General features: G+C 48.5%; 1 protein-coding gene across 2 annotated transcripts in view; it reads right to left on the minus strand.

The window, feature by feature from the left end:
• Positions 1-7,918: 7,918 nt before the first annotated feature.
• The window catches only part of PARP3 (poly(ADP-ribose) polymerase family member 3), a 33,177-nt gene continuing 13,922 nt past the window's right edge, over positions 7,919-27,173 (minus strand). Inside the window, exons 7-12 of one of the 2 annotated variants that reach the window (XR_013621850.1) lie at positions 26,930-27,088; positions 26,728-26,808; positions 25,640-25,817; positions 21,831-21,977; positions 8,650-9,245; positions 7,919-8,599 (exon numbers count right to left, since the gene is read on the minus strand). Coding sequence is in view for 1 of the 2 variants with exons in the window: in XM_078770188.1 (XP_078626314.1) it covers positions 9,076-9,245; positions 21,831-21,977; positions 25,640-25,817; positions 26,728-26,808; positions 26,930-27,088 (735 nt within the window). In the remaining variant the exon portion in view is untranslated. Of the gene's footprint in view, positions 9,246-21,830; positions 21,978-25,639; positions 25,818-26,727; positions 26,809-26,929; positions 27,089-27,173 lie in introns of both variants that reach the window. The other variant, XM_078770188.1, reaches the window with a different exon arrangement.

Consider the following 27,173-nt stretch of genomic DNA (forward strand, 5'->3'; position numbering starts at 1 on the left):
CCATCAGCCGTTGGAATGCCTGAGCCTCATTCTTCAACCCGAAGGGCATCCGAAGAAACTCGAAGAGGCCGAATGGTGTAATGACGGCCGTCTTCGGTATGTCTTCCAGCCTGACGGGGACCTGGTGGTATCCGTGGATGAGGTCCACCTTAGAAAAGGACATTTTCGCCAACCGGGTGGAAAAGTCCTGAATGTGAGGGACCGGGTAGCGGTCGGGGGTGGTGGCATCGTTGAGGCGGCAGTAGTCTCCGCACGGCCGCCATTCCCCGCTGGGCTTCAGCACGATGTGCAGTGGCGACGCCCAAGCGCTCTTGGAGCGCCGTACGATGCCCAGCCGCTCCAGCGTAGCGAACTCTGCCTTCGCCACCGCGAGCTTTGTCAGCTCGAGGCGGCGTGCCCGGGCGTAGACCGGTGGCCCGACGGTGGGGATGTGATGTTCCACCCCGTGCTTGACGGCCACCGCTGAGAAGGTGGGCCGCGTGAAGGCCGGGAAGCTGGCGAGGAGGCGGGTGAACTCGTCCGCTGCCGGAAGCGTACAGACCAACCTCACCGGGACCGAACCGCTCAGCAAGCTGCTTGGCGAGCCGCTCGGTGAGCCACTCAGGGAGCTGCCCAACGAACTGCTCCGAGCGCAAGCAAGCGAGCTGAACGTTTCGGCCTGGAAGAGGCGTCTGTGCTTCACGTCCACCAACAACCCATTTTCACATAGGAATTCCACACCGAGCAATGCCATGGGCACGCTGGCGGTTACGAACGTTCATTGAAAGCATTGCCCTCCGAACCGCAGGGAGAGGCAGCGCTTCCCGAATGTGCGTATGGGTGTACCGTTGGCTGCAAGCAACGCGGGGCCCCGGCCCGCGGTTCGCTTGTCGGACGTGGAGGCGGGGACAACGCTCACCTGTGCACCTGTGTCGCAGAGGAAGCGACGCCCGGACAAGTTGTCCGTGATAAAACGGAGGCTGCCGGAAAGGCCGATGCTCAAAGCCGCTACCGAGCGCCGGCCCGGGCGTTTCCCGACTTTCCAAACGAGCACGGCGGGCAACAATTCCTAGCCTTGTGGCCGAACCTGGCGTGGAAACGGCACCAGGTTTGCGGCGGAGGCGGAGGCCGTGGCTTTCGCGGTGGTGGTGGGCGGGGCGTGGCGGCGGCCACGAGGTGTGCATCGGCATCAGCCTCGGGATCCACGAGGTGTACAGCAGCATCAGCCTCGGGATCCGCGACGGCCGCACCGACTCTCGCCCGCGTGTCACAAGCCGCGAAAAACTTGTCAGCCTGGACGGCCAGAGCGCGGGGTTCCTTTATTTTGGAACCGGCCAACGCGAGGCATACCTGTGCCGGTAGCTGGCATAGAAAGAGCGCCCGGAATAAAAAATCCGGGGCTCTGTCACCCAGCAGCGACAGCATGTAGTCCATCCGGACCGATGGTCGTGTGTCGCCGAGTTCGGGAAGGTCCAGGAGGCGGTCGGCCCGTTCGCACTCCGTGAGGCCGAACGTGGCGATGAGGAGACACTTGAGCGCCTCGTACCTGTGGTCGGCCGGTGGGTTCCGCAGGACGGACACGACTCGGGCGGCTGTGCCGGGCCCGAGGGCGGCGATGACATGGTAATAACGCGTCTCATCCGCCGTTACGCCTCGAAGTTGGAACTGTGCCTCGGCCTGCACGAACCATACCTCGGCCTGAGCTTCCCAAAACTCAGGGAGCTTCACCGCGACCGCGTTGTTTGACATGGCGCGTTCTGTTGGTCCGCGACGGCTGAACCAGCGTCGAGGTCACCAGTGAAGTGCGGTGCTTTGGGCACGACTTGTTTGCCAAGAAGGTAAGCAACAACGCGGGTAACCAAAAAGAGTCTTTATTCCAAAGCTCAAAACTATAGCACTGACGTGCTCGGGGCTGCGCGCCCCGTGTATATCCCGAGGCCACGCCTACCCCTCGGGCGTGGCCGACACCCTCTTGGTGCGCGGAATGATGTCACCGCGCCAGCGAGCCATCGTGTCCGCCACAACATGTCTTTTAATCCTGAAAAATCTCCCACTCTCACGAGGTCTCTCCGAAAAGACTGACTGGACAACACTCCAATCTTGCAACTTGCGCCTATAAAAACCAAAACAGTTTCTTTCACCCATTCTGCTCCCTGGTTTACCCCTGAACTCCGCCTGATGAAAACTCGTGCTCGCCAACTTGAAAGACTCCGCAATAAAACAGGTCTCACAGTTCACTCCCAGGCCTACAAGGACCACATACAACACTATAAAGATGCCCTCTCCCGCTCCGCCTACTACTCTCAAATTATCCACTCTGGCTCCGGAAACCCAAAAGCACTCTTCTCTACAATAAACAAACTCCTCAGCCCCCTGAACACCACCACCCAGTCATTCACAATAGACAACTGCATCTCCTTCCTTTCATTCTTCCAACGCAAAATTGAAAACATCTACAACAGCTTGACCACCGCCGCACCCGCTCCCCCTCAAACCACCTGCCCCCCCTTATCCTGCCATCCCCTGTCTCAATTCTCCCCAGTCTCCCCTACTGACCTCTCTGAACTCCTCATCGGAATGAAAACTGCCACCTGCACTCTTGACCCCATCCCCTCCAGCTTTGTCAAGGCATCCCTTCCTGCTCTCTCTCCACTTATCATTGCAACAATAAACTCCTCCCTGTCTACAGGCATCGTCCCACCATCCCTCAAAATTGCTGCTGTTACCCCCATTCTGAAAAAACCTGGACTAAACCCTGACACCCTAAATAACTTCAGACCCATCTCCAACCTACCCTTTCTGTCAAAGGTTTTGGAACGCGCTGTAGCCACTCAACTCAAACATCACCTCTCTGCCAATAACCTGTATGAAACGTTCCAATCCGGATTCCGCTCCAACCACAGTACTGAAACTGCTCTCCTCAAAATCACCAACGACCTTCTCCTCTCCTCTGACGCTGGCAACCTCAACATTCTCATCCTCCTCGACCTCAGCGCCGCCTTTGACACCATCAATCACACCATCCTCCTCACCCGACTTGAAACCACCTTTAACATTACCGGCACTGCCCTCTCTTGGATTAAATCATACCTCTCTGACAGACGTCAGTTCATCTCCATCAATAACTGCAAATCCCCCACTGCTCCCCTCCCCCAAGGTTCAGTTCTTGGCCCCCTCCTCTTCATCCTTTACCTGTCCCCCCTCGGTCACTTAATCCGCCGTCATGGTCTCCAATTCCACTGCTTCGCCGATGACATCCAGCTTTTCATCTCCACCAAGTCCATCTCCACCGCCACCCACTCTATCCTGACAAACTGCATCACTGAAATAAAGTCCTGGCTTCAAATCAACTTCCTCAAACTTAACTGTGATAAATCTGAAATAATCATCATTGGCCCAAAAACGCTCACCAAGTCCACCCATAACTTTGCCCTCAACATCGACGGTTTCCCAGTATCCACCTCCCCTCACATCCGGAATCTTGGCATCATCTTTGACCAAACCCTCTCCTTCGACAAATACACTAAACAGATCACAAAGACAGCCTTCTTTCACCTGAAAAACATCGCCCGTCTCCGTCCATCCCTCTCCTCCGTGGCTGCAGAAACCCTCATCCACGCCTTCATCACTTCCCGTCTGGACTACTGCAATAGCCTCCTTTATGGTTCACCCTCAACAATCACCAATAAACTCCAATACATTCAGAACTCCGCTGCCCGTCTACTCACCCATTCCCGGACCCGTGACCACATCACCCCCGTCCTTTATAAGCTTCACTGGCTCCCCATCTCCCAGAGAATCCAGTACAAAATCCTCCTCTTGACCTACAAAGCCCTCCATAACCTGGCCCCATCCTACCTGGCTGACCTCCTCTCCAGACACACTCCCACCCGCAACCTCCGCTCTGCTGGTACCAACCTCCTGACCCCCCCCATCCGGACCAAATTTAGATCCTGGGGGGACAGGGCCTTCTCCATCGCTGCTCCCACCCTCTGGAACTCGCTACCTCACACCATCAGAGACTCCTCCTCACTCACCACATTCAAAACATCACTCAAGACCCACCTGTTCAACACTGCATTCAACATTTAACCCACAGCATCTAACCCCTGACTATCTCCTCTCCTTCTCCCTCCTTTGTGCTTTGAATATTTCCCTATTGATTCTTCTTTTTTTGCAATTGTCTTTTTGTTTTGCTATGCATTATGTTTTGCACTCTGTCAAAGCGTCTTTGGGCTTCCTGAAAAGCGCTATCTATCTATAATTCCAGTAATCTCTGTGTGTATGTCTGTGTGTATGTCTGTGTGTCTGTGACCGCTGTTTCTCGACAACCACGGGTCCGATATACTTTAAACTTGCCAGGTATATTGCTGGGGACCTGAGGATGTGCCTTTTCAAGGTTTCATATTAATCGGAGAAGTAGTTACCGAGCTATGTCCAAAAAACGATTCAACCAATCAGAGAGCAGCGAGCTATCACGTGTGCCGAACGTGCCGAACAGACTCTGCCTCGGACGGCACATTTGAGAGCGTATTCATTTATTTCACGTTGGCAAACTATGTTGCCGCTATGTTGGCGTTAAACTATGTTTTAAAACTAATTAAAACTAATTTGCGATTCTTTCGCTTTCCTGCGCGTTTGTGCACGCTATGGCGATTTCTTTACCAAACTCCGCAAGCCGTTCGCTTTGGACCAAACCATTTCATGTAAATAGAGGGGGGGGATTGTCACCGTACTCGCAAGCCGTTCGCTTTGAACCAAATCATTTCATGTAAATAGAGGGGGGGGATTGTCACCGTACTCGCAAGCCGTTCGCTTTGGACCAAACCATTTCATGTAAATAGAGGGGGGGGGGGGGGGGGATTGTCACCGTACTCGCAAGCCGTTCGCTTTGGCTTTGTGAATGGACCAAACCATTTCATGTAAATAGAGGGGGGGGGATATAATTTTAGATATATATATAGTACGGGCATGCCCTAGTATAAAATAAATGCATTATTATTATTATTATTAATCTACTTTCTGAACAATCCTCTCCAAGAAGTTCTGTCGCTCAAGCTTTTGGGTCTCACCATCTGCCCTGATCTTTCCGAGGAAAACCACATTTCCAGGCTGGCCTACAAAGCCAGGCGCCGACTGGGCATCCTCCTTCGTGCAAACTCCTTCCTTGGCACACCTGAGCTCCTCACCACATACAAGGCTTTCATCCGCAGCTCAATGGAATACTGTTCTCCCCTATGTGCTGGTGCTCCTGCCTCACACCGAGCTCGTCTTCACGCTGTAGAAACAAAAGCTTTCAGAATCATTGGAATCTCCTGCGATGAAGCTAACTCCGAGGGCCTTTCACTTGCTCACCGCAGGCAGGTTGGTGGTCTTTCTGTCTTCTACCGACTCCTCTCCGGCCTTGCTCCCCCAGCTCTCCTTCGGCTCTGTCCCCCAAATATTCTTACAGGTTGCACAAGATCTGCCAGCAACCCTCTTATGGTTAAACTGTCAAAATCAAGACTCTCTGCTCACCTTCATTCCTCTTTTCTCCGCCTCTGGAACAAACTCCCTCACTCTCTTCAATCCCACTCCTCCCTCCAGGTATTTAAACAGCTGTTCACCACCATCTCTTATCTTCCCCCATCCAAAACCTTGATCTTTTCTATCCTCGTTCATACATCCCAAATTCAACCTCTTTCAATCTCCGACTTCATTCCTGAAATTCCTGGTAGTCAATTTGTTTCATACCATGTACCCATTCCCTCTCCCCTCCCGACACCCCCAGCCCTCTCCCTTCCACAGATCTCCCGATGTCCCTGTTCTCTACTGTTGTGCTTATGTGCTTCTCTCTCTCTCCCACTCCCTTTATCATATGTTTTATGTGTCCGTTTATGTTTTTTGTGTTTAATGTGCGAGCTATCACACGAGCCGCGATGTTGTATACAAAAAATATATATATACTGAACAAAATTATAAACGCAACATCCGACATTTTGAAATAATTTATGAACGCTATCTACCGTCAGCCCGGAAGAGTAGGAAATGGGATTCGTCCGTGAAGAGGACTCTTCTCCAGCGTGCCAAGGGCCATCGAAAATATGCTTTCACCCACTGTAGTCGGTTCCGACGGCGAAGATCTGTCAGGTCAAGACCCTGGTGAGGACGACGGGCATGGAGATCGAATTCTCTGAGACGATTTCGTACGGTCTGTCCTGTGATTCGTCGGTTATTCAGACCAACCGTCTCTTGTGCTGTCTGTGTCGCTGGTCGCAGACGATCACGCAGGTGGAGGAGCCGGATGTACCGATCCTGAGCTGGTGTGGTAACACGTGGTCTGCGGGCAAGTGGTTGATTGGCTGTCGCGTCAAACTGTCTGAAATGGCGCCGCAAGCAGTTGATGGTGGAGAAATGCACATTGCACTGTGCAGCAACAGCTCTGACAGACATCCCATCATTCAGCATGCCAATGGCGCGCTCCCTCATGAATTGCGGCATCTGTGACGTCTGCCAAATCTTGTCATTTTTGGGTGGCCTTTTATTGTCCCCAGTACAAGGAGTGTCTGAGCAATGCTCACGCTCTTTGAAACGCGACAGTACATGCCACACCCGTCTGGTGGGAGCAATATCTCATAACGGGATTGCCACAACATTGAAAACGTTTAAACACCCTTACGCACTCAAATTCAAGACTCATCAACCTTTTGTACATACCGAAAAATATAGGTGATATTTTACTGTAACGTTCATAAATTATTTCAAAATGTCGGATGTTGCGTTTATAATTTTGTTCAGTGTATATATTTTTGGAACAGAGCACAATGCAGGTTAGTGTTGTATCCAAAGGGCCAATCGAAAGTGCAGCAGATGCTACAGGTCTTAACAGATGTGTGGCACCAATTTTCAACTTTATCGTGGCGAAGATGGATACAAAAAAAGAAGACCGAGTAACATTTATGGGGACTTCAACCACTGGCTGGCATGTTAGGGGTTAATACTTCACTTGCTGTGGAAGAGATCTTCAAATTAAGTTCCGATTGAAACCCTTGCCTTGCGTCAAGACATCTTAAGAAACTTTCCACATGTGATACCCTCAAAACGCTTCAAGGCAGAATACATGCTTCCAGAACAAGTAAAGGTGAATATACCTGCATCGATTACAAAACATTACGGTTCAAGAAGAGTTCTCATAAAGCACACTCCTCATAAGTTCATCGCCTCTGAAACTGAACGTTGGACTAAGGTGAGACTTAAATTTTTTCTTATCAGCTCTAAGTTGAAACAAAGCATCACAACTCTAATTCTTTGCAACATTCCACAGCTTAGTTGGTGGCAGGCCATCTTCTTTCCAATGATAGGACCTCATAAAAGGGGCTAACATTTGCACCACAAAGGTGCAAACTCCTCAAAAACCATTCCCAAGTTTAGTGTTACGTTTTCCGGATGTACCATAGAAACGTTCAATAAATTCCCTCCTAAAGTATATCAAAAAAGTCGAGCCAAAGGATAAACCCTGACTGAAGTTTTGCTTGCAATGACTCTTAATATGAATCACACTCTTACGATGTCTCTCCGAAAAGACCGTCCGGAAAACCCTTCCATCTACTTTCTCAACAATCCTCTCCAAGAAGTTCTGTCACTCAAGCTTTTGGGTCTCACTATCAGCCATGATCTTTCCTGAGAAAACCACATTTCCAAGCTGACCTCCAAAGCCAGTCGCCGACTGGGCATCCTCCGTCATGCGAAGTCCTTCCTTGGCACACCTGAGCTCCTCACCACATACAAGGCTTTCATCTGCAGCTCAATGGAATACTGCTCTCCCGTCTGGGCTGGTGCTCCTGCCTCACACCTAGCTCGGCTTCATGCTGTCGAAACTAAGGCTTTCAGAATCATTGGAATCTCCCGCGATGAAGCTAACTCCGAGGGCTTTTCACTTTCCTGTCAATGGGACCAACAGTTGCAGGGAAAATCATCTTTATTCTGTGCGGCCAAACATACAGACAGACCCTCTGGCGAGGGTAATCAGGCAGAGCATTACAGGAGCCTCGATCTTGTATCCAAAAAAAAAAAAAAAAAAAATCGGATCGGATCATTCGTTTTCGAATTGGGAGTTCCGGCATAAAAGCAAGTAGGTAAGTGCGATATTGGGCAAGATACACACGTCGTGGATCAAACGTTCAAAACATGGCCGAGGTAAACGGAGAGCATTCAAAGTAAGAAAAGCAATGCTTGGAGAAACCGTCGAAGCACCACAAGTGACAATAGGAAAAAAAAAAAATCAAAGATGACGAAGATCAACAGTGCAAGTGGGACTAAGGAATAATTTGTGTTATGACACCTTAGACTCTGAATCGGCAGAAAGAGGAGAAAGAACTGGAGTTGGTCGTTCGTTCGAGCATCTGGCAACATTCAGAGATATAAGGTTATATCTTTATATAATTGCGAGTGCAAATCAACTTGTAGTGAAAATCACGCTATTTCATTGAAGCAAGTGTGCGGAGCATCATGCAAACGCATGCGTGATGCAACTCCCAAGAGTGAACATGTTTAGGTATAGACATTTTCCAAGCCGTCATGGCATGGCCTCATCGTCTCACTCAGCCTGGTTCCAGCGGTGGACTGGAGCGGATAAACACATCTTTAGGCTTTGCATTGGACAGAAAGTCAAAGATGTGCTAAGGTAAACACAGTAATTTCAATAGGTAGCGAGACACTCGATATAAGAAAACAAACAAACAACTACATTCTGACATATTCAAAACAAAATATCCCCACCAGCTTTACCTTTTCCTGCAGACAAAGTTTAGGCTCATAGAATTGCAGAAACATAGAATGGAACAGCAGTTATAGAACACAGTGGAAAGCAGGGAAACACAATGGTGGCAGGGCAGAGGGACATAACGGAGGGAGACATGGAAGAATGCGCATAGGAAGGAGTAAGAGTCAGGAGTGGGAGGAACGACATAGTTGATAAAGCTCAAGCATAAGTCAAGAACCTTTCTTGCTAAATACGCTTTCCAATAAGTTTGTACTACTTTTCAGACAATAAAAATAGAGGAGATAGGAACAATGGCTTTTCACTCCAATGCCAGAAAAGTTAGAGCACGAGCGTTTCTAGAATTGAAACAGAAGCAGATAACGAATCATACACTGACTCTCTTTGTAAATCAAGTACTCGCTTTGACAAAAACTACTCTTCTTGAATTTTGAGACCACCACGGGTTTCCCCTGTGGAACCATGACCTTCTTCTCGTCGAGCTTGAGAACCGTGTCTTGCTTTGGATCTAAAAGGGAAAACGAGGACAACGCAAGTCAAGCACAATACAGGATGTGTGTTGCAATGTTTGAGAATGGCTAATGTCAAATATATTCATCTATATAATAATAGCGTAAGGACTCGACTTTGTTATCCCTTTTACGCCGCACCCAGTGACCCGATGCCCACGGCACTAATGGATTTACGATCTACGAACCGCACTCTTTGTTTATCACGTACAGCCATACTCGAAAAATCTGAATTAGCCGACGTTGGGGCCCAAAAGCATCCGATTAACTGCCGATACGACGCCATCTTATGACGCCATCGTATTGGCGTCTGCTGGGCGAAGGCGAAGCAAGCCGTCCGCTGATTGGACAGGCGAAGGCGAAAGCAAGCCGTCCACTGAGTGGACAATCCAGAGCATGCATTTGTGCCGGTGTCGGCGATCGTTGTTCATATACGCACTCTTCATTCTCATCTTTCTTCCTAACTCTTACTCGGACAAGCAAATCCCCTATGCCATCCATAATGGTACACTCTACCCATACACCACATCCTCCCTTCCGTGGATGTTCCACGGGTTTCGGCTAGTTGAATAATAATGACACAATACAGTGCCTTCAGAAAGTATTCACACCCCTTGACATTTTTCCCATTTTGTGTTACAGCCAGAATTTAAAATGGATTAAATTGAGATTTTTTTTGTCATTGATGTACACAAAATACCCCATAATGTCAAAGTGGATTTTTTTTTTTTAGAAACATTGACAAAACAATTAAAAATGAAAAGCTGAAATGTCTTGAGTCAATAAATTTTCAACTCCGTCTCTATTACACTCCAAATTGAGCTCAGGTGCATCCAATTTCCTTTGATTATCCTTGAGATGTTTCTAAAACTTGATTGGAGTCCACCTGTGGCCAATTCAATTGACTGGACATGACTTAGAAAGACAGACACCTTTCTATATAAGGTCCCACAGTTAACGGTGCATGTCAGAGCAGAAACTCCACATTGAACTCCAAGGAGATGGCCCTAGAACTCCAATATAGAATTGTGAGGAAGCAAAGACCTGGTGAAAGGTATAAAACAATTTCTAGAGTGTTGAAAATTTCCAAGAGCACAGAGAGTTCCATCATTAGGAAATGGAAAGAATATGAAACAACCCATACTCTTCCTCGAGCTGTCCCTCGGACCAAACTGAGCAACCCGGCAAGAGGACCTTGATCAGGGAGGTAACCACGAACCAATAACCACTCTAACAGAACTACAGAGTTCCTTTGACGAGACAGGAGAACCTACAAGAAAGACAACAATCTCTGCAGCTCTTCACAAATCTAGGCCTTGTGGGAGAGTGGCCAGACGGAAGCCACTCCTGAGAAAAAGGTACACAACAGCATGTCTGGAGATTGCAAAAAGGCATGTGAAAGACTGTGAGAACATGAGGCAAAATATTCTGTGTCTGAATGAATGAATGAATGAATATATGAATGATCGTTTTAAGGCCATTTTCCCCGCTAGAGCGGGGGTTGGCCTTGCGGGGCCCCTGACAATCATGGTTCCCTGTTTGAGGCAATGTTTTTATGGCCGGATGCCCTTCCTGACGCCAACCCTTAGTCGCCTCTTACGAAGCGCAGGGATACGGTGTACCTATTCTAAACCGGGGTACACACCGGGATCATTCATCCCAGCAAGCTGGTACTCAATTTGCCGACCTCGGAAGGATGACAGGCTGAGTCAACCCCCCTGGCGTTAGTTCAGCGATCGACCGGGATTCGAACCCAGGATCCTAGGATCCCAAGCCGGCACCCTAACCGCTAAGCCAACACCAGGCTGAGCCAACACCAGGCTGATGTAGGATGAGACAAAAATTGAAAAATTGAACTCGTTGGTATGAATGCAAAGCGCTATGTTTGGCGGAAACAGAGTGCAGCTCATCATCCGTCTAACACCATCCCTACCATGAAGCATAGTGGTGGCAGCATCATGCTATGGGGATGTTTTTCAGTGGAAGGGACTGGGAGACTAGTAAGGATAGAGGGAACAATGAATGGAGCCAAATACTGGCAAATCCTCAGGAAGAAACTGTTTCAGAGTGCAAAAGACCTTAGAATGTGGCAAAGATTTACATTCCAACTGGACAATGACCCCAAGCAACCCCTACATTTTACTTCTGCGACTCACTGGGACTGACACAATCTGTCAATTTCCCAAACCGGTCTCAGTCAATGGTGCATCTTCTCTTCTGGACTTGGTTATGACTAACTTCCCTGAAAATGTCTGCTGCTCTTCTTCTGCTCCAATCGGCTCATCTGATCATGTGCTTGTTAAAGTGGACATCTCTCTGACCATTCTCAGAGAGCCTCCTCAGTGTCGACGAGTCTGGCATTTCACTCAGGCCAACTGGCACGGTCTTCAAGCAGCCATCAATCATCTGGACTGGTCTCCCATCTCTACCGCCTCTGACATCAACTCATCCTGGGAATTCTTCCAAAGTAAATTGCTCTCTCTCTCATGCACACATTTATCCCATCTCGTCTTCAGTTGTCATACCCTTCCTCCCGTCCATGGTACACGGAATCTTGTGGTGAGGCTGTTGCCCAGAAACAACTTGCTTTCTTCTCCTGGAAAGCAAATCCAACGGAAGGAAATCTCATTTCCTTTCACAAAGCCCGAAACAATTGTGTGTTCACCCTCAGGAGAGCCAGGAAACAATATCTTTCCTCTCCCAAGACTGAACTCTCAAACCTGTCTCCCTCTTCCAAATCCTGGTGGCGTCTGGTAAAATCTGTTTCTGGTGTTTGTTCCCCCTCCATCCCCTCCCTCACCTCAAACGGCTACACGGCTGACTCTGCACATGAAAAAGCTGAATGCCTCAACTCTGTGTTTGCCTCTAAATCTTGTGTCCCAAACCCATCCCTCTTTGTACCCACCATACCCAGTCGTACCCAGCTGCACCTGGACTCTGTGTCCTTTCCTCCTGACAAGGTGGAAAAGTTTCTGTCAACCCTCGACTCTGATTCTGCAACTGGACCTGACGGCATCAGCCCACGGGTCCTAAAATCCTGTTCTTCCGCTCTTTCACTCCCTCTCTCTGTTCTCTTCACCCTCTCTTTTGCTCAAGGTCATCTGCCATCTGCTTGGAAATCAGCCAACATCACCGCTTTGCAAAAAAAAGGTGCAAAAACATATCCTAGCAACTACAGACCAATCAGCCTTCTCCCAATTATCGGCAAAGTCATGGAATCCATCATTGCTTCGGATATGAAATCTTTCCTCTTCTCCAATGGCTTGATCTCTGATCATCAATTTGGTTTCAGACCTGGTCACTCTACTCTGGACATGCTGCTTCTGCTTTATCAACAATGGATGGAGGTCCTCAATGCCAAACAGGAAATTAGAGCTGTCTCCCTTGACACATCACGTGCCTTCGATACGGTCTGGCACCCCGCTCTGCTCACCAAACTCTCCTTTGGTATCCATGGAAATCTTCACGCATGGCTGGCGGACTTCCTCTCTAGTCGTAGTCAACGTGTCGCCCTGAATGAGTTTCTCTCATCTCCTCTTCCTGTTCAGGCTGGAGTTTCCCAAGGCAGTGTTCTGGGCCCTGTGCTTTTTCTGGTCTTCATCAATGATCTCTCTGACTCTCTTGAAAATCCTCTCTATCTCTTTGCTGATGACTCTACTCTCTGTCGCTCCATTCCTCATCCCTCAGATCGGCAGTCTGCAGCCTCCTCACTCTCTGCAGACCTGGACAAAATCACAGACTGGGCAAACAAGTGGAACATGTCTTTCAATCCTGACAAATCTCACACTCTTACGATGTCTCTCTGAAAAGACCGACTGGACAACCCTCCCATCCACTTTCTGAATAATCCTCTCCAAGAAGTTCTGTCACTCAAGCTTTTGGGTCTCACTATCTGCCATGATCTTTCCTGGGAAAACCACATTTCAAATCTGGCCTCCAAAGCCAGTCGCCGACTGGGCATCCTCCGTCGTGCGAAGTCCTTCCTTGGCACATCTGAGCTCCTCACCACATACAAGGCTTTCATCCGCAGCTCAATGGAATACTGCTCTCCCCTCTGGGCTGGGCTGCCTCACACCTAGCTCGTCTTCACGCTGTTGAAACCAAAGCGTTCAGAATCATTGGAATCTCCCGCGATGAAGCTAACTCCAAGGGCCTCTCACTCACTCACCGCAGGCAGGTTAGGTTGGTGGTCTTTCCGTCTTCTACCGACTCCTCTCCGGCCTTGCCCCCCCCAGCTCTCTCTGGGCTCTGTCCCCCAAATATTCCTACAGGTCGCACAAGATCTGCCTGCAACCCTCTTATGGTTAAACTGCCAAAATCAAGACTCTCTGCTCACCTTCACTCCTTCATTCCTCTTTTCTCCCACCTCTGAAACAAACTCCCTCACTCTCTTCAATCCCACTCCTCCCTCCAGGTCTTTGAAACAGCTGTTCACCACCATCTCTTATCTTCCCCCATCCAAAACCTTGATCTTTTCTACCCCTGCTAATTTCACCCCAAACCACTTTTTTGAAATACCAACTTCTGTCCTGGAAGTCCTTGGTGTCCTTGTGTTTTATACTTCTCCCACTCCCCCCCCCCCCTCTCTTCCCACGCCTCCTCCCCCCAAGCCCTCTCCCTCCCACACATCTCCCGATGTCCCTGCTCTCAAATGTTGTGTTTGTGTGCTTCTCCTTCTCTCCCCATCTTGTCTACCGCTCCCTCTTTTTATATATTTTGTTTGTCTGTTTGATTTGTTTGTGAAGTAAATGTTAGCTCTTTCACGAGCCTCGATTCTGTATACAAAAAAAAAATAAATAAATAAATAAATACTGGAATGACCAGAAGAACTTGAAAGTTCTCGAGTGGTCCAGCCAAAGTCCGGACTTGAATCCCATTGAGAATCTGTGGAAAGACTTGAAGATTGCTGTTCACCGATGCTCCCCATACAAATTAACAGAGCTTGAGTAAATCTGCAAGGAAGAATGGGAGAAACTTTATTTATTTGTGAGTAAGCCCTTAACCTCTCTGTCCCCCCCCCCCCTCCCCAGCCTCAAGTCTTCAACCCAAATAATCAAGCCCTCCTCCCAAACCCCAATTCATCAAGCCCCACTCCCAAGTCATCAACCTCCCCCTCCCAACCCAAAGGATTAATGCCCCTCCTGCCCTACACACTTCAAGCCCTCAACGCCATCCACACTCCTCCCCTGTGCTACAACTCCTCAACCTCCTCAACCCCGACAACATCCTCCCTCCACCCCCGACTGAAAGTCCTCAGCTCTCCCTCCTTAAAGTTTCAATCTTTCCCCTCCCTCCACCCCCCACAAAAGGTCTCAACCTCTCCCTCCCAAATTTATCCCAACTTTGCTCTCCCCAACACTTCCGTACCCCAACTCCCTGTCCTTCGCCATCCCACTCCACTCCCAACCCTCTCACAAAAGTGAAAGTGCATTCTTACATCGAACACACATTCTTACATCAGATAGATAGAAAGAAACAGAGAATGCAAAATTGCATTGCAAAGACAATACACAACGCCATTCTGACAGACAGACAGATTGATAGATCGACACACATATAGATATACACACATACAGTCACGTGAAAAAGTAAGTACACCCCATGTAAAGTTTTGACCTTTTCAACATATTTCAAGATACAGCTATTTGATCTTCATTTCAACAATACTGATAGATAAAGGTGATATAATATAACAAATATCATGAAACATTAGCCTGGTGTTGGCTTAGCGGTTAGGGTGCCGGTTTGGGATCCTTGGATCATGGGTTCGAATCCCGGTCGATCGCTGAATTAACGCCAGGGGGGTTGACTCAGCCTGTCATCCTTCCGAGGTCGGCAAATTGAGTACCAGCTTTCTGGGATGAATGATCCCGGTGTGTACCCCGGTTTAGAATAGGTACACCATATCCCTGCGCATCGAAAGAGCGTGACCAAGGGTTGGCATCAGGAAGGGCATCCGGCCATAAAAACATTGCCTCAAACAGGGAACCATGATTGTCATGGGGCCCGCAAGGCTAACCCTCGCTCTAGCGGGGAAAATGGCGTTAAAACGATCATTCATTCATTTCATTTACATTTTGTAGTCCATTGTATAATTTAAATAAACACAAATGCAAATTTTGCATGTGGAAAAACTAAGTACACCCCTACATTTATCACTACTTCAAATACCTAAAATTAGAATCAGGTGCACAAGCTCAGGTGCAAATTATTACAACATTGTTCGAGAGGTTCTTGGAGGAACCTGTTTTATTTAAACCTCAGACATTTATTTGGTTTGCTCTTTGTTGTTGAAGTGTGCGGCGTCACCATCCCTAGATCAAAAGAGCTCTCTGTGGCCTTCAGAAAGAAGGTTATAGATGCCTACGAGTCTGGGAAGGGATTTAAAAAGATCTCCAAACAATTTGAAATCAATCATTCGACTGTCCGGAAGATCATCTACAAGTGGAGAAGATTCCAAACTGCCAACTTGTTCAGGCCAGGCCGCCCCAACAAGTTCAGCCCGAGAGCAGACCGCAAGATGTTGAAAGAAGTCTCTAAGAACCCCAGAATGTCATCACGGGACCTACAGGTAGCTCTTGCCACTGTTGATGTAAAAGTGCACGAGTCTACCATAAGAAAGAGGCTGCACAAATTTGATCTACATGGGAGGTGTGCCAGGAGGAAACCTTTGCCGTCCAGAAAGAACATCAGGGCAAGACTAAAGTTTGCCAATGAACACCTCGGCAAAGACCAGCACTTCTGGAGCAATGTGCTCTGGACAGATGAGTCAAAGGTAGAGCTATTTGGCCACAGTACCAGAAGACATGTTTGGCGAAAACCAAAGACAGCATTTGACCACAAGAACCTGATACCAACTGTAAAGCATGGTGGTGGAAATATTATGGTTTGGGGCAGCTTTGCTGCATCAGGGCCTGGGCAGCTCACCATCATAGAATCCACAATGAATTCTTCATTGTACCAGAGAGTGCTTGAGGATAATGTGAAGCCATCTGTCGGAGAGTTGAAGCTCAACTGAAGGTGGACCTTGCAACATGACAATGACCCTAAACATACCAGTAAATGCACCAAGGAATGGCTGAAAAGAAAGAAATGGAGGGTTCTGGAATGGCCAAGTCAAAGCCCAGATCTAAATCCCATCGAGATGTTGTGGGGGGGACTTGAAACGAGCTGTGCAAGCAAGGTGTGCACCCCGGTTTAGAATAGGTACACGGTATCCCTGCGTGTCGTAAGAGGCGACTAAAAGGGTTGGCGTCAGGAAGGGCATCCGGCCATAAAAACATTGCCTCAAAAAGAGAACCATGACAATTACGACTACATATGGGCAGGGTACAGCCCGAAGTACCCCGTGGTGGACCCTACTCCCTCTCGTCAAAACTCAAGGTGGGGAACCCGATCGAAGCAAGGGTGGAAATCATTCCATTTATGACGACGAAACGTCTGATGCCCGACGTGGAGATCGGTTTCTGAGATTTGGGACATGGAATGTAGGGACAATGACAGGGAGATCAGGAGAAGTGGTGGAAGTATTGGTCAGAAGAAGAGTGGACATATGTTGTGTGCAGGAGACGAGATGGAAGGGAAGTGGTGCGAGAATGGTGAAGGGTAGGCAGGGACAGAAATACAAGTTTGTGTGGCAAGGGTGCCCGGAGGGCGTGAATGGTGTTGGTGTCCTGTTTTCTGAAGAGTTTGTAGACAGTGTGGTGAGTGTGACTAGAGTGAGTGAAAGGTTGATGATGGTGAAAATGATGATTGGAAAGCTCTTGGTGAACATCATCTCGGGATATGCTCCGCAGGTTGGTCGGAGCGATGAAGAGAAGGACAAGTTCTGGTGTGCTATAGAGAAGCTGATGGAAAACGTGAAAGATGAGGAGGTTGTTATGGTAGGAGGAGACCTAAATGGACATGTGGGAAGGAGTATGGATGGTTTTGAGGGAGTTCATGGGGGTTACGGATATGGTGTGAGAAATGGAGAAGGTGAAAGGATTTTGGAGTTTGCTGATGGAGCTGATTTGCTGATTTGTAATACTCAGTTCCAGAAAGAGGATAATAAACTTGTTACATACACGTCAGGTGGGTCGACGACAACCGTTGACTACCTGCTGGTGCGTAGTCGAGATAGGGGGCACCTCCGGGACACAAAGGTGATCCCGGGGGAGGAGGCTGTTTCACAGCACCACTTGGTTGTCTGCGACATAAGGGTGAAAGGTGCGAGGAGAGCTCGGCGGGTGAAGTACCAACCGAGAATGAAGGTGTGGAGGTTGAAAGAGGTGACAGTGAGGGAGGCATTAAAAGAGAGGCTGAGTATGGTGGAGGATGATGTGGTTGAGCTTGAAAGTGGTTGGATGTCAATGAAAGATAGTCTTTTGGGAGCCGTTGGTGAGGTATGTGGATGGACAAAAGGACCACCGAGGCACTCGGAAACATGGTGGTGGGATGATGAAGTTGGAAAGAAGATTGACGAGAAGAGGAAGAAGTTCAAGGAGTGGCAGAAGGCGAAGGGTATGGGGGCAGAAAAGGCAGAGCATGAAAGTTATAAGTCAGCCAAGAAGGCTGCAAAGAAAGAGGTAGCAAAGGCACAGGAGGCATGTAGGAAAATGTTCGGAGAACGCTTGGATTCGGAAGAGGGTCAGAGAGCGGTATTCAGGATTGCAAAGCAGATAGCGAAAGAGAGGTGTGATGTGATGGGGGTGAGTTGCTTGAAGGATGAAGTGGGACAAATCGTTGTGGACCCAGATGGAATTAAAGGAAGATGGAAGAGATATATGGAAATACTATCGAATGCAGAGAATGAATGGGATGGCAACATAGAGAGTAACCCAGTTTTAGGACCGGCAGAGAAGATAACCGAGAAGGAAGTTGAGGAAGCGATAAAAGCAATGAAGAGTAGAAAAGCGGGAGGGCCGACGGGAGTTGTGGGAGATATGTTGAAGGCAGCGGGAAATTGGGGTGTGAAGAGAATGACAGAGATCTGCAATCTGGTGGTGAAAGAAGGCCGCATTCCAGTGAATTTCGAACTGAGTACCCTCGTCCCTCTTACAAGGGGAAAGGTGACCCTCTGGAATGTGGCTCGTATCGAGCGATAAAGTTATTGGAGCATGGAATGAAGGTATTGGAAAGGGTGTTGGAGAGGAGGATAAGGAAGAAAGTGAAGATTGACGAAATGCAGTTTGGATTTATGCCAGGAAGAGGAACGACAGACACGCTTTTTATTGTGAGGCAGTTGCAGAAGTATATGGAGAAGAGGAAGAAGTTGTTTCTTGGATTTGTTGATCTGGAGAAAGCATTCGATAGGGTTCCACGTGAAGTAGTGACATGGGCATTGAGGAAGTTAGGAGTGGAGGAATGGTTGATCAGAGTAGTGATGGCAATGTACAAAAGAGCACGCACAGCTGTAAGGACGAAGGACGGGAACAGTGGTGAGTTTGAGGTGAAGGTGGGAGTGCATCAGGGGTCGGTACTAAGTCCACTACTATTTGTAGCTGTGATGGAGGTGCTGGCTCAGAACGTAAAGGAGGGTTTACCGTGGGAGTTGTTGTATGCAGATGATCTGGTGTTGATTGCAGAAAGTATGGATGGACTGAAGGAGACGATGAACAAGTGGAAGGAATGTATGGAGACAAAAGGTCTGAAGGTGAATATCGGAAAAAGGAAGGTGATGGCAAGTGGTAAAGCATGTGGTGAGGTGGAAAGAACTGGGAAGTGGCCGTGTGCTGTGTGCAGGAAGGGTGTCTGAGTGAATTCTATTCAATGTACAATGTGCGCTGAGTGGGTTCATCAAAAATGTATTGGTTTGCGAGGGTCATTAACCAGTGTGGCAGCTACATTCAAGTGTAAGGTGTGCACAGAGGGAGCTGCAGATGGAGGAAATGTTGAGTTGGATCTTGGAGATGGCGTGAAGCTGGAAGGTGTGAAAACATTTTGTTACCTTGGAGACATGCTGAATGGAGAAGGTGGATCAGACTCGGCAACGGTTGCTCGAGTGAGATGTGCATGGAAGAAGTTTCGGGAACTGAGTGGCATGCTGACGAAGAGGGGAGTGTCGCTGAAGCTGAAGGGAAAGGTGTATGCTGCATGTGTGAGAAGTGTTATGATTTATGGGAGTGAGACATGGGTAATGAACGTAGAGCAGCAACGAAGGCTGGAAAGGGTGGAAATGCGAATGGTTCGGTGGATGTGCGGAGTATCGTTGAGAGAGAGGAAGACAAATGATGAATTGCGAAAGATGATGGGAATAGAGCCTGTGATGGATGCTGTGAAGAGAAACAGGTTGAGATGGTTTGGTCATGTGTTGAGGAAGGATGAAAGTGACTGGTTGAAAAGAGTGATGGAAATGAATGTAGAAGGAAGTAGAGGACGGGGAAGACCGAGAAAGACTTGGCTAAAGATGGTCGAAGAAGAAATGCGGGCAAGGGGGTTAACAAGGGGAGATGCAGAAAATAGGGCAAAATGGAGAACATCGTCATGGGGACCGCAAGGCTAACCCCTGCTCTTGCAGGGAAAATGGCCTAAAAATGCCTGTTGTTGTTGTGCATGCAAGAAACCCCTCAAAGATCGCACAGCTGAAATAATTCTGCATGGAGGAGTGGGCAAAAATTTCTCCCAGTCGATGTCAGAGACTGGTGGACAGTTATAAGAAACGCCTACTTGAGGTTGTTTCTGCCAAAGGGGGCAATACCACCTATTAGAGCCAAGGGTGAACTTACTTTTTCCACATGGGAAATTTGCATTTATGTTTATTTAAATTATACAATGGACTACAAAATGTAAATGTTTCATGATATTTGTTATATTATATCACCTTTGTTGGCATTTTATCCAAGCCTTTTTAAAAAAAATTTAAATTTTTAGTAGCGACCCCTGATGCACTCCCACCTTCACCTCAAACTCACCACTGTTCCCGTCCTTCGTCCTTACAGCTGTGCGCGCTCTTTTGTACATTGCCATTGTACCTTTATCTTTCAATATTGTTGAAATGAAGATCAAATAGCTGTATGTTGAAATATGTTGAAAAAGTCAAAACTTTACATGGGGTGTACTTACTTTTTCATGTGACTGTATATATGATCCCCCTGTCTCTCTCCTCCGCCCACTCTGTCTCTCTCCCCCGCCCCCACTCTGTCTCTCTCCCCCGCCCCCACTCTGTCTCTCTCCCCCGCCCCCACTCTGTCTCTCTCCCCCACCCCCACTCTGTCTCTCTCCCCCGCCCCCACTCTGTCTCTCTCCCCCGCCCCCACTCTGTCTCTCTCCCCCGCCCCCACTCTGTCTATCTCCCCCGCCCCCACTCTGTCTCTCTCCCCCGCCCCCACTCTGTCTCTCTCCCCCGCCCCCACTCTGTCTCTCTCCCCCGCCCCCACTCTGTCTCTCTCCCCCGCCCCCATTCTGTCTCTCTCCCCCGCCCCCACTCTGTGTCTCTCTCCCCCGCCCCCACTCTGTGTCTCTCTCCCCCGCCCCCACTCTGTCTCTCTCCCCCGCCCCCACTCTGTCTCTCTCCCCCGCCCCCACTCTGTCTCTCTCCCCCGCCCCCACTCTGTCTCTCTCCCCCGCCCCCACTCTGTCTCTCTCCCCCGCCCCCACTCTGTCTCTCTCCCCCGCCCCCACTCTGTCTCTCTCCCCCGCCCCCACTCTGTCTCTCTCCCCCGCCCCCACTCTGTCTCTCTCCCCCGCCCCCACTCTGTCTCTCTCCCCCGCCCCCACTCTGTCTCTCTCCCCCGCCCCCACTCTGTCTCTCTCCCCCGCCCCCACTCTGTCTCTCTCCCCCGCCCCCACTCTGTCTCTCTCCCCCGCCCCCACTCTGTCTCTCTCCCCCGCCCCCACTCTGTCTCTCTCCCCCGCCCCCACTCTGTCTCTCTCCCCCGCCCCCACTCTGTCTCTCTCCCCCGCCCCCACTCTGTCTCTCTCCCCCGCCCCCACTCTGTCTCTCTCCCCCGCCCCCACTCTGTCTCTCTCCCCCGCCCCCACTCTGTCTCTCTCCCCCGCCCCCACTCTGTCTCTCTCCCCCGCCCCCACTCTGTCTCTCTCCCCCGCCCCCTCTCTGTCTCTCTCCCACGCTCCTCTCTGTCTCACTCCCCAACCCTCTCTATCTCTCTCCTCAATCCTCTCTGCCTCCCCCCCCTCTACACCTCCTCTCCTCCCCTTTTACCTCCCTTCTCTCTCTATCCCCTCTATTGCTCCTCCTTATTCCCTCCCCCCCCCCCCCACTCTTCTCTCCCCCACCCCTCTCTTAATATGCCCATCACAAAGCGACTCTGCGTTGCTTAGCAACACCGGGTACCTTTGCTAGTATATAATAAAAAAATGCAGTAAAACACAAAATAAAGTTGTCCACCTGGAGACTATGACGACTCGAGACTCTCTTTAAACTTGTTTAAGGTTTTGCTAAATAATTTGAATAAATTATTATTTTGCTGCATGTACGTATGTATTTGTACATATCCCTTGTTTGTCCACACAGGCTTTTTGAGGTATCAATCAGCACAAGAAATGGTGACTTTCCACATTCACTTTACTTTTCCATGTTGGTTTGGTTTTTTTGATTTTCCATCTTGGTTCCTTTACTCACACCCACCTCCACCGAAACTCACCAGGTTCTGTTCTACCCCGTGCCACAATGCTGTCGAAGCCATTTGGTGCCTTCTTAAGTGACGAGTCCCCCTGCATGATGTGCTGCTCCTTGCCCAGAGCAACTTCACCGAGAAACATCAAGCCGAGACGGTCAGACGTGCACCCAACTGCAGAGGAACGGAAATATTAGGGAAGTGCATTAATGGTAAAGAACAATGGATTTTATCACCTAACAGTTCATTCAGGCAAGAGTTATGTTTAACTCCATGAGAAAGCAGTTGTGGCTGACATTTAGTGCTGGTCTGCCATCAGAGCGGTGAATTTTTGGTTGCTCTGACAAAGGCCTAACCACTCAAAATGGAAGCTACATCAAATTTCCATCTGCGGGGAAAACATACTCGTATTAACTACCACCAATCCATGTATATTTCGCCTATGGACTGACACGCTAGCTTTCACGGACACAGGTATTTCGTGTTCATGGCAGAACGCTATTGGCTACTTCAGATCCTTTACCACATTCACAACAAAACTCGGTGGCATCACAATTGGAATGTTCACTCTGAGGCCTGGAGGTCAGTGGTTCGTACCCGACCCTGGCTGAGTCATGCCAAAGACTTTAAAAATGGTCCGTGCTCATGCTCGGCACGTAGGAGATATAACATGGACAAGCCCCATGGGTTGCCATCCCTTGGGCAAGTAGATTTGCTCCTAAAAGTGCCTCGCCGACTCCGGAGACCAAAGTGCTGCCAGAAGATGGCGCCACCGGCATCCAGTGTGATCCGAGAAGTAACTTCCTGTAAGTTCAACTACCCTGTTTGGCTGATGTCAAGTCCTTTGTCCTCTGCGCTGTGTGCATGTGATTTGTGTGTGACAGCTCTTCCATGAGCCTTGGGAATTGTGGGGAAAACCCCATCTCAGTTGATACATCATGGTGTGTTAGGAGGCTGTGAACACATTCCGCAAAACTGGTGTGATTTAAACTGTCTGCAACATGCACGACGTGTCCCACACCACGAAGCTGAGTCTATGGGCCTATCACTTTGCCATCGCAGACATGTCAGTGGTCGCTTATCTTCTACTGCCTCCTTTCTGGTCTTGCACCCTCTGCTCTTTCCGTGCTTCTCTTCAATCTCATTCCTCCCTCCACATCTTCAATGCACAGCTGTACACCGCCATCTTAGATAACCCACCATCCTAAACCATGATCTTTTCTACAACCATTAACCCTCAACCTCCCCCTCACCCAAGGGTTTGCTTCTGCATCCATCTCGTCCACCCCCTGCATCCTCCCCTACTCCTCATTGTTACCCGTATCCCTTGTTTGTCTGTCTTCGTCTATTTTGTCCCTCAACCCAACTGCTGGTGTAGTTCCCCCCTCTCTTGCTGCTGTTTCTCTTGTTCTGTTGCATCATTGTCTGTTCTGCTTTCATGCTCTTTCATGAACCTTGACTTTGTGTACAAAAAAAAGCAAACCCAATTTTCCTCCCTTGCCCTTGCGATTATTTCTTCCCAAGTTAATTTACCGTTTATTCTCTCTCCTCCCCACTTCCTTTCTATTGTAATTACTTTTCTCAACATGTATGTGGAGAGTAGGAGGAAACTGGGGGAATGGAGATATTTATCTATAGGAAGTCGCTATCACATCAACCTCAATCCATGTCAAAAAACAATCAAAGCGGCCAAAAGATACATATTTCATCGTTCTTTTTTTTTCTTTTTTTTTTTTTCTATACTGAATCGAGGCTCGTGAAAGAGCTGACAACCGCGAGGGAAAGACAAAAACAGCACGTGGGGACCGCGAGGGAAAGACAAAGACAGTACATGGGGACCGCGAGGGAAAGACAGTACATGGGGACCGCGAGGGAAAGACAAAGACAGTACATGGGGACCGCGAGGGAAAGACAAAAACAGCACATGGGGACCGCGAGGGAAAGCCAAAGACAGTACATGGGGACCGCGAGGGAAAGACAAAAACAGCACATGGGGACCGCGAGGGAAAGACAAAGACAGCACATAGGGACCGCGAGGGAAAGACAAAGACAGTACATGGGGACCGCGAGAGAAAGACAAAAACAGCACATGGGGACCGCGAGGGAAAGACAAAGACAGCACATAGGGACCGCGAGGGAAAGACAAAGACAGTACATGGGGACCGCGAGGGAAAGACAAAAACAGCACATAGGGACCGCGAGGGAAAGACAAAGACAGTACATGGGGACCGCGAGGGAAAGACAAAAACAGCACATGGGGACCGCGAGGGAAAGACAAAGACAGTACATGGGGACCGCGAGGGAAAGACAAAAAGAGCACATGGGGACCGCGAGGGAAAGACAAAGACAGTACATGGGGACCGCGAGGGAAAGACAAAGACAGTACATGGGGACCGCGAGGGAAAGACAAAAAGAGCACATGGGGACCGCGAGGGAAAGACAAAGACAGTACATGGGGACCGCGAGGGAAAGACAAAAACAGCACATGGGGACCGCGAGGGAAAGACCATCACAAATTGTACCTCTGCTGGGCAATTAAAGCCTAATGTACCCGAAGCAGCTACCAATGAAGCACATTGTATGTATTCAGTTGTAGTAGTGGCTGTTATCCATGTTGTGCAAAACAATTATCTTACTATAATTCACCAAATGTCCATCCGCCTGTCTGTCTGTCTGTCCGTCCATCCATCCATCTGTCCGTCTGTAGTTCGAAGGTACCACAAAATCGGCTGAACCTATCGCAACGATATTTTGGGTGGGTAATCCTGGGATCTCCAGGAGTAAAATAGGCTATATTGTTTTTCCAATTTCAACTTTGGTCTCCAGCATTCTCAGGTTTGGACTCCCGCATAACATTCACGTTCGCATAACATTGTGACGATGTTTCCATTGTGACGATGTTGTTTTCCCGGGTGCTGCACAAACGGCTGCACCGATCGCTGCACAGCTGCACCGATCAGACTCGGTGACCTCGGATAAGGACCTTTTATAAGGACACGGGTTGAATCCCTGCTTGAGAGAATTCTAACCCCTCCCCGCCATCACGACCGTCTCTCCAACTCACAATCCCACGAGATATGCGGAAAGGACGACCCAAAACCAATATAAACATAATTAAACATCATTCGTATATAAACATCATTAACAGTAAATAATGACCTCGGCAAAAGTTCAAATGACGTGAGTTTAATCTCAACATGAGAGAATTCCACATAGCTATTTGGGCGGTGAATATGCTAACAGATCGTTGTCTCCATCGATCTTGCCAAGGCCGTAACACCTATCGGCTCAAAATCATTTTAACTGTCGATTTGGTAGGTTTTACAATGAAGGAAACACGTATCGGGAGTACATACGACATCGGGAGGACTAACTGCACGCGTCTTCAGAATCAAGCTTAAATCTCTCATGGCGGTTCTGAAGAGCGGAATGCTTGGAGAAGTGGTGGGCTACTTCGGCATGACGGAGGATCAGAAACGTGGACTCCCACATCCTGCTGATACTTGCTCCCGCATGACGTTATTTTCCCGGGTGCCGCACAAACGTCTGCACCGATCGAGATTTAACGGATGTTAATATAAATCGTTTAAAAGAAAAAAAACCCCTTCAATTTCTGATATTTAGCCTTTTCGTTTGGGCCTCCCAATTGAAGCCCCACCCGTAGGGCGGGTACCGTTGCTAGTCTGTACAATGTAAAATAGGAGGAATCCAGTCTTTTTGCTTCTGATTGCCGTCATGGCCTCGACTACGTCGATGATATTTTGACGTTATATGAATAACACCACGAGCTGAACGGAAACTTATTGGACATGTCAAAGCCTGATGAATAACCTTACCATAACCGGCGGACTTAGAGTTCTCAGAGGCGAAGTAAATGCCTCGGCCAACGCAGCCACCGGAATGCGGCATAATTCGCAGTCCGCTCTTGAGGATGGCTGCCACCACGGCGACATTGGTGCCGTGCCACAACAGCCGGCGGTTTTCAATGTTGCTGTGATCCTTAAATCGCTCTTCCTAAATAAAGCGAAAACAAGCAAACTGAACATCTCCTTGAATGTTTACCAGGAGGGGGCACAGTGGGGAGAAGTGGTGAGCTGTAAAAATGTGTTCCCATTATCAGAACGTACTCGTTCATCATTTGAAACTGAAATATTGATTATTTCGTAAAATCACTTTCAAGAAGCATGAAAATATGACCAAACAAGAGCAATGCCAAAATGTCTCCGCGTAGTCTATGCCCATGACAAAAGGTAGTCTATGCCCTCGATCACTGTCCTAAAAATAAACAAGCCCGATTTAAATCCCTTCAGCTGTTTTGAAGTATCACATTTTTACCAGAAGACAGGTTTCACATCGATCGGTGAAGAGTTTTCGGAGAAGGGATTTTTTAAAATATCGGTTTTCAAGCTAATATGGCCGCCATACCATGTGACAGATGACAACAAAAATACAAGCTCTGCATATGTAAGGGGAGGGGATCACGTTTGTGAAGTTTCGTGTTGATCAGATAAGGTTCGTTTTCTATCCACGATGGCTGCCGAATCACGTGACCTACAATGACATCATTTTCAAACTATATGCAACAATGGTGTTGGATGACAATTATAAAATCCCATTGGGAGTACTTGACAATGTGCCAAGTTTCAAAATTTTCCATTCAGCGGTTTCTGAGAAATCATTTTTTAAAAAGTATTTGTGTTTAATTCAAGATGGCTGCCATACCACGTGACCTATAACGTCACAATTATCATAAAAAACCATTATGCATGGGTGTCATTCCTACCCTAAAAGATTAGTCTCAATCGGACATGTGGTTGCTGAGAAAAACGGACAGAGGGACGGACAACCCGAAAACAATGTCTGGCCACCTTCAGGGGCGCAGGCATAAACATTGTTCAACCTTAATGACAACTACCAGACTGACCTCACCCTCTCGACGGACTACCCAGGCCTGAAGGAACTTCAGGTAAGGTGGCGCAGTTGCTTCTACATACTTCGTAATAACCTGCGGATCAAAAGTGCATGTAGCACAGCATGTAGTATGTATGTACATACACATGGTTTGTGATAAACAATGATTATGAGGAATAATTCAAGAAAGCCTTCAACATCCTCAAAGCACTAACCTGAAACTGTGGATCATCATCCTTCAAGAGTTCGAGTTTACATTTCAGCAACTCATATTTGAGGTCGTCATCATGTGGAACCATCTGCGTCTCTTCCTTGATCTCTTTCTCCTCGGTTTCTGTTTTTAAGCTCTGAGCTAGCACAATATCCGTCAGCACCTTCGAGGATGAACAGGCATAATAACATCTTTGTAATACTTCATAAAGGCATCAGCATACTATGGTAAGCATGACATTGTAAATG

This window comes from Myxine glutinosa, chromosome 1 (assembly GCF_964187855.1).
Source record: "Myxine glutinosa chromosome 1, kmMyxGlut1.1, whole genome shotgun sequence".
Taxonomy (NCBI): Eukaryota; Metazoa; Chordata; class Myxini; order Myxiniformes; family Myxinidae; genus Myxine; species Myxine glutinosa.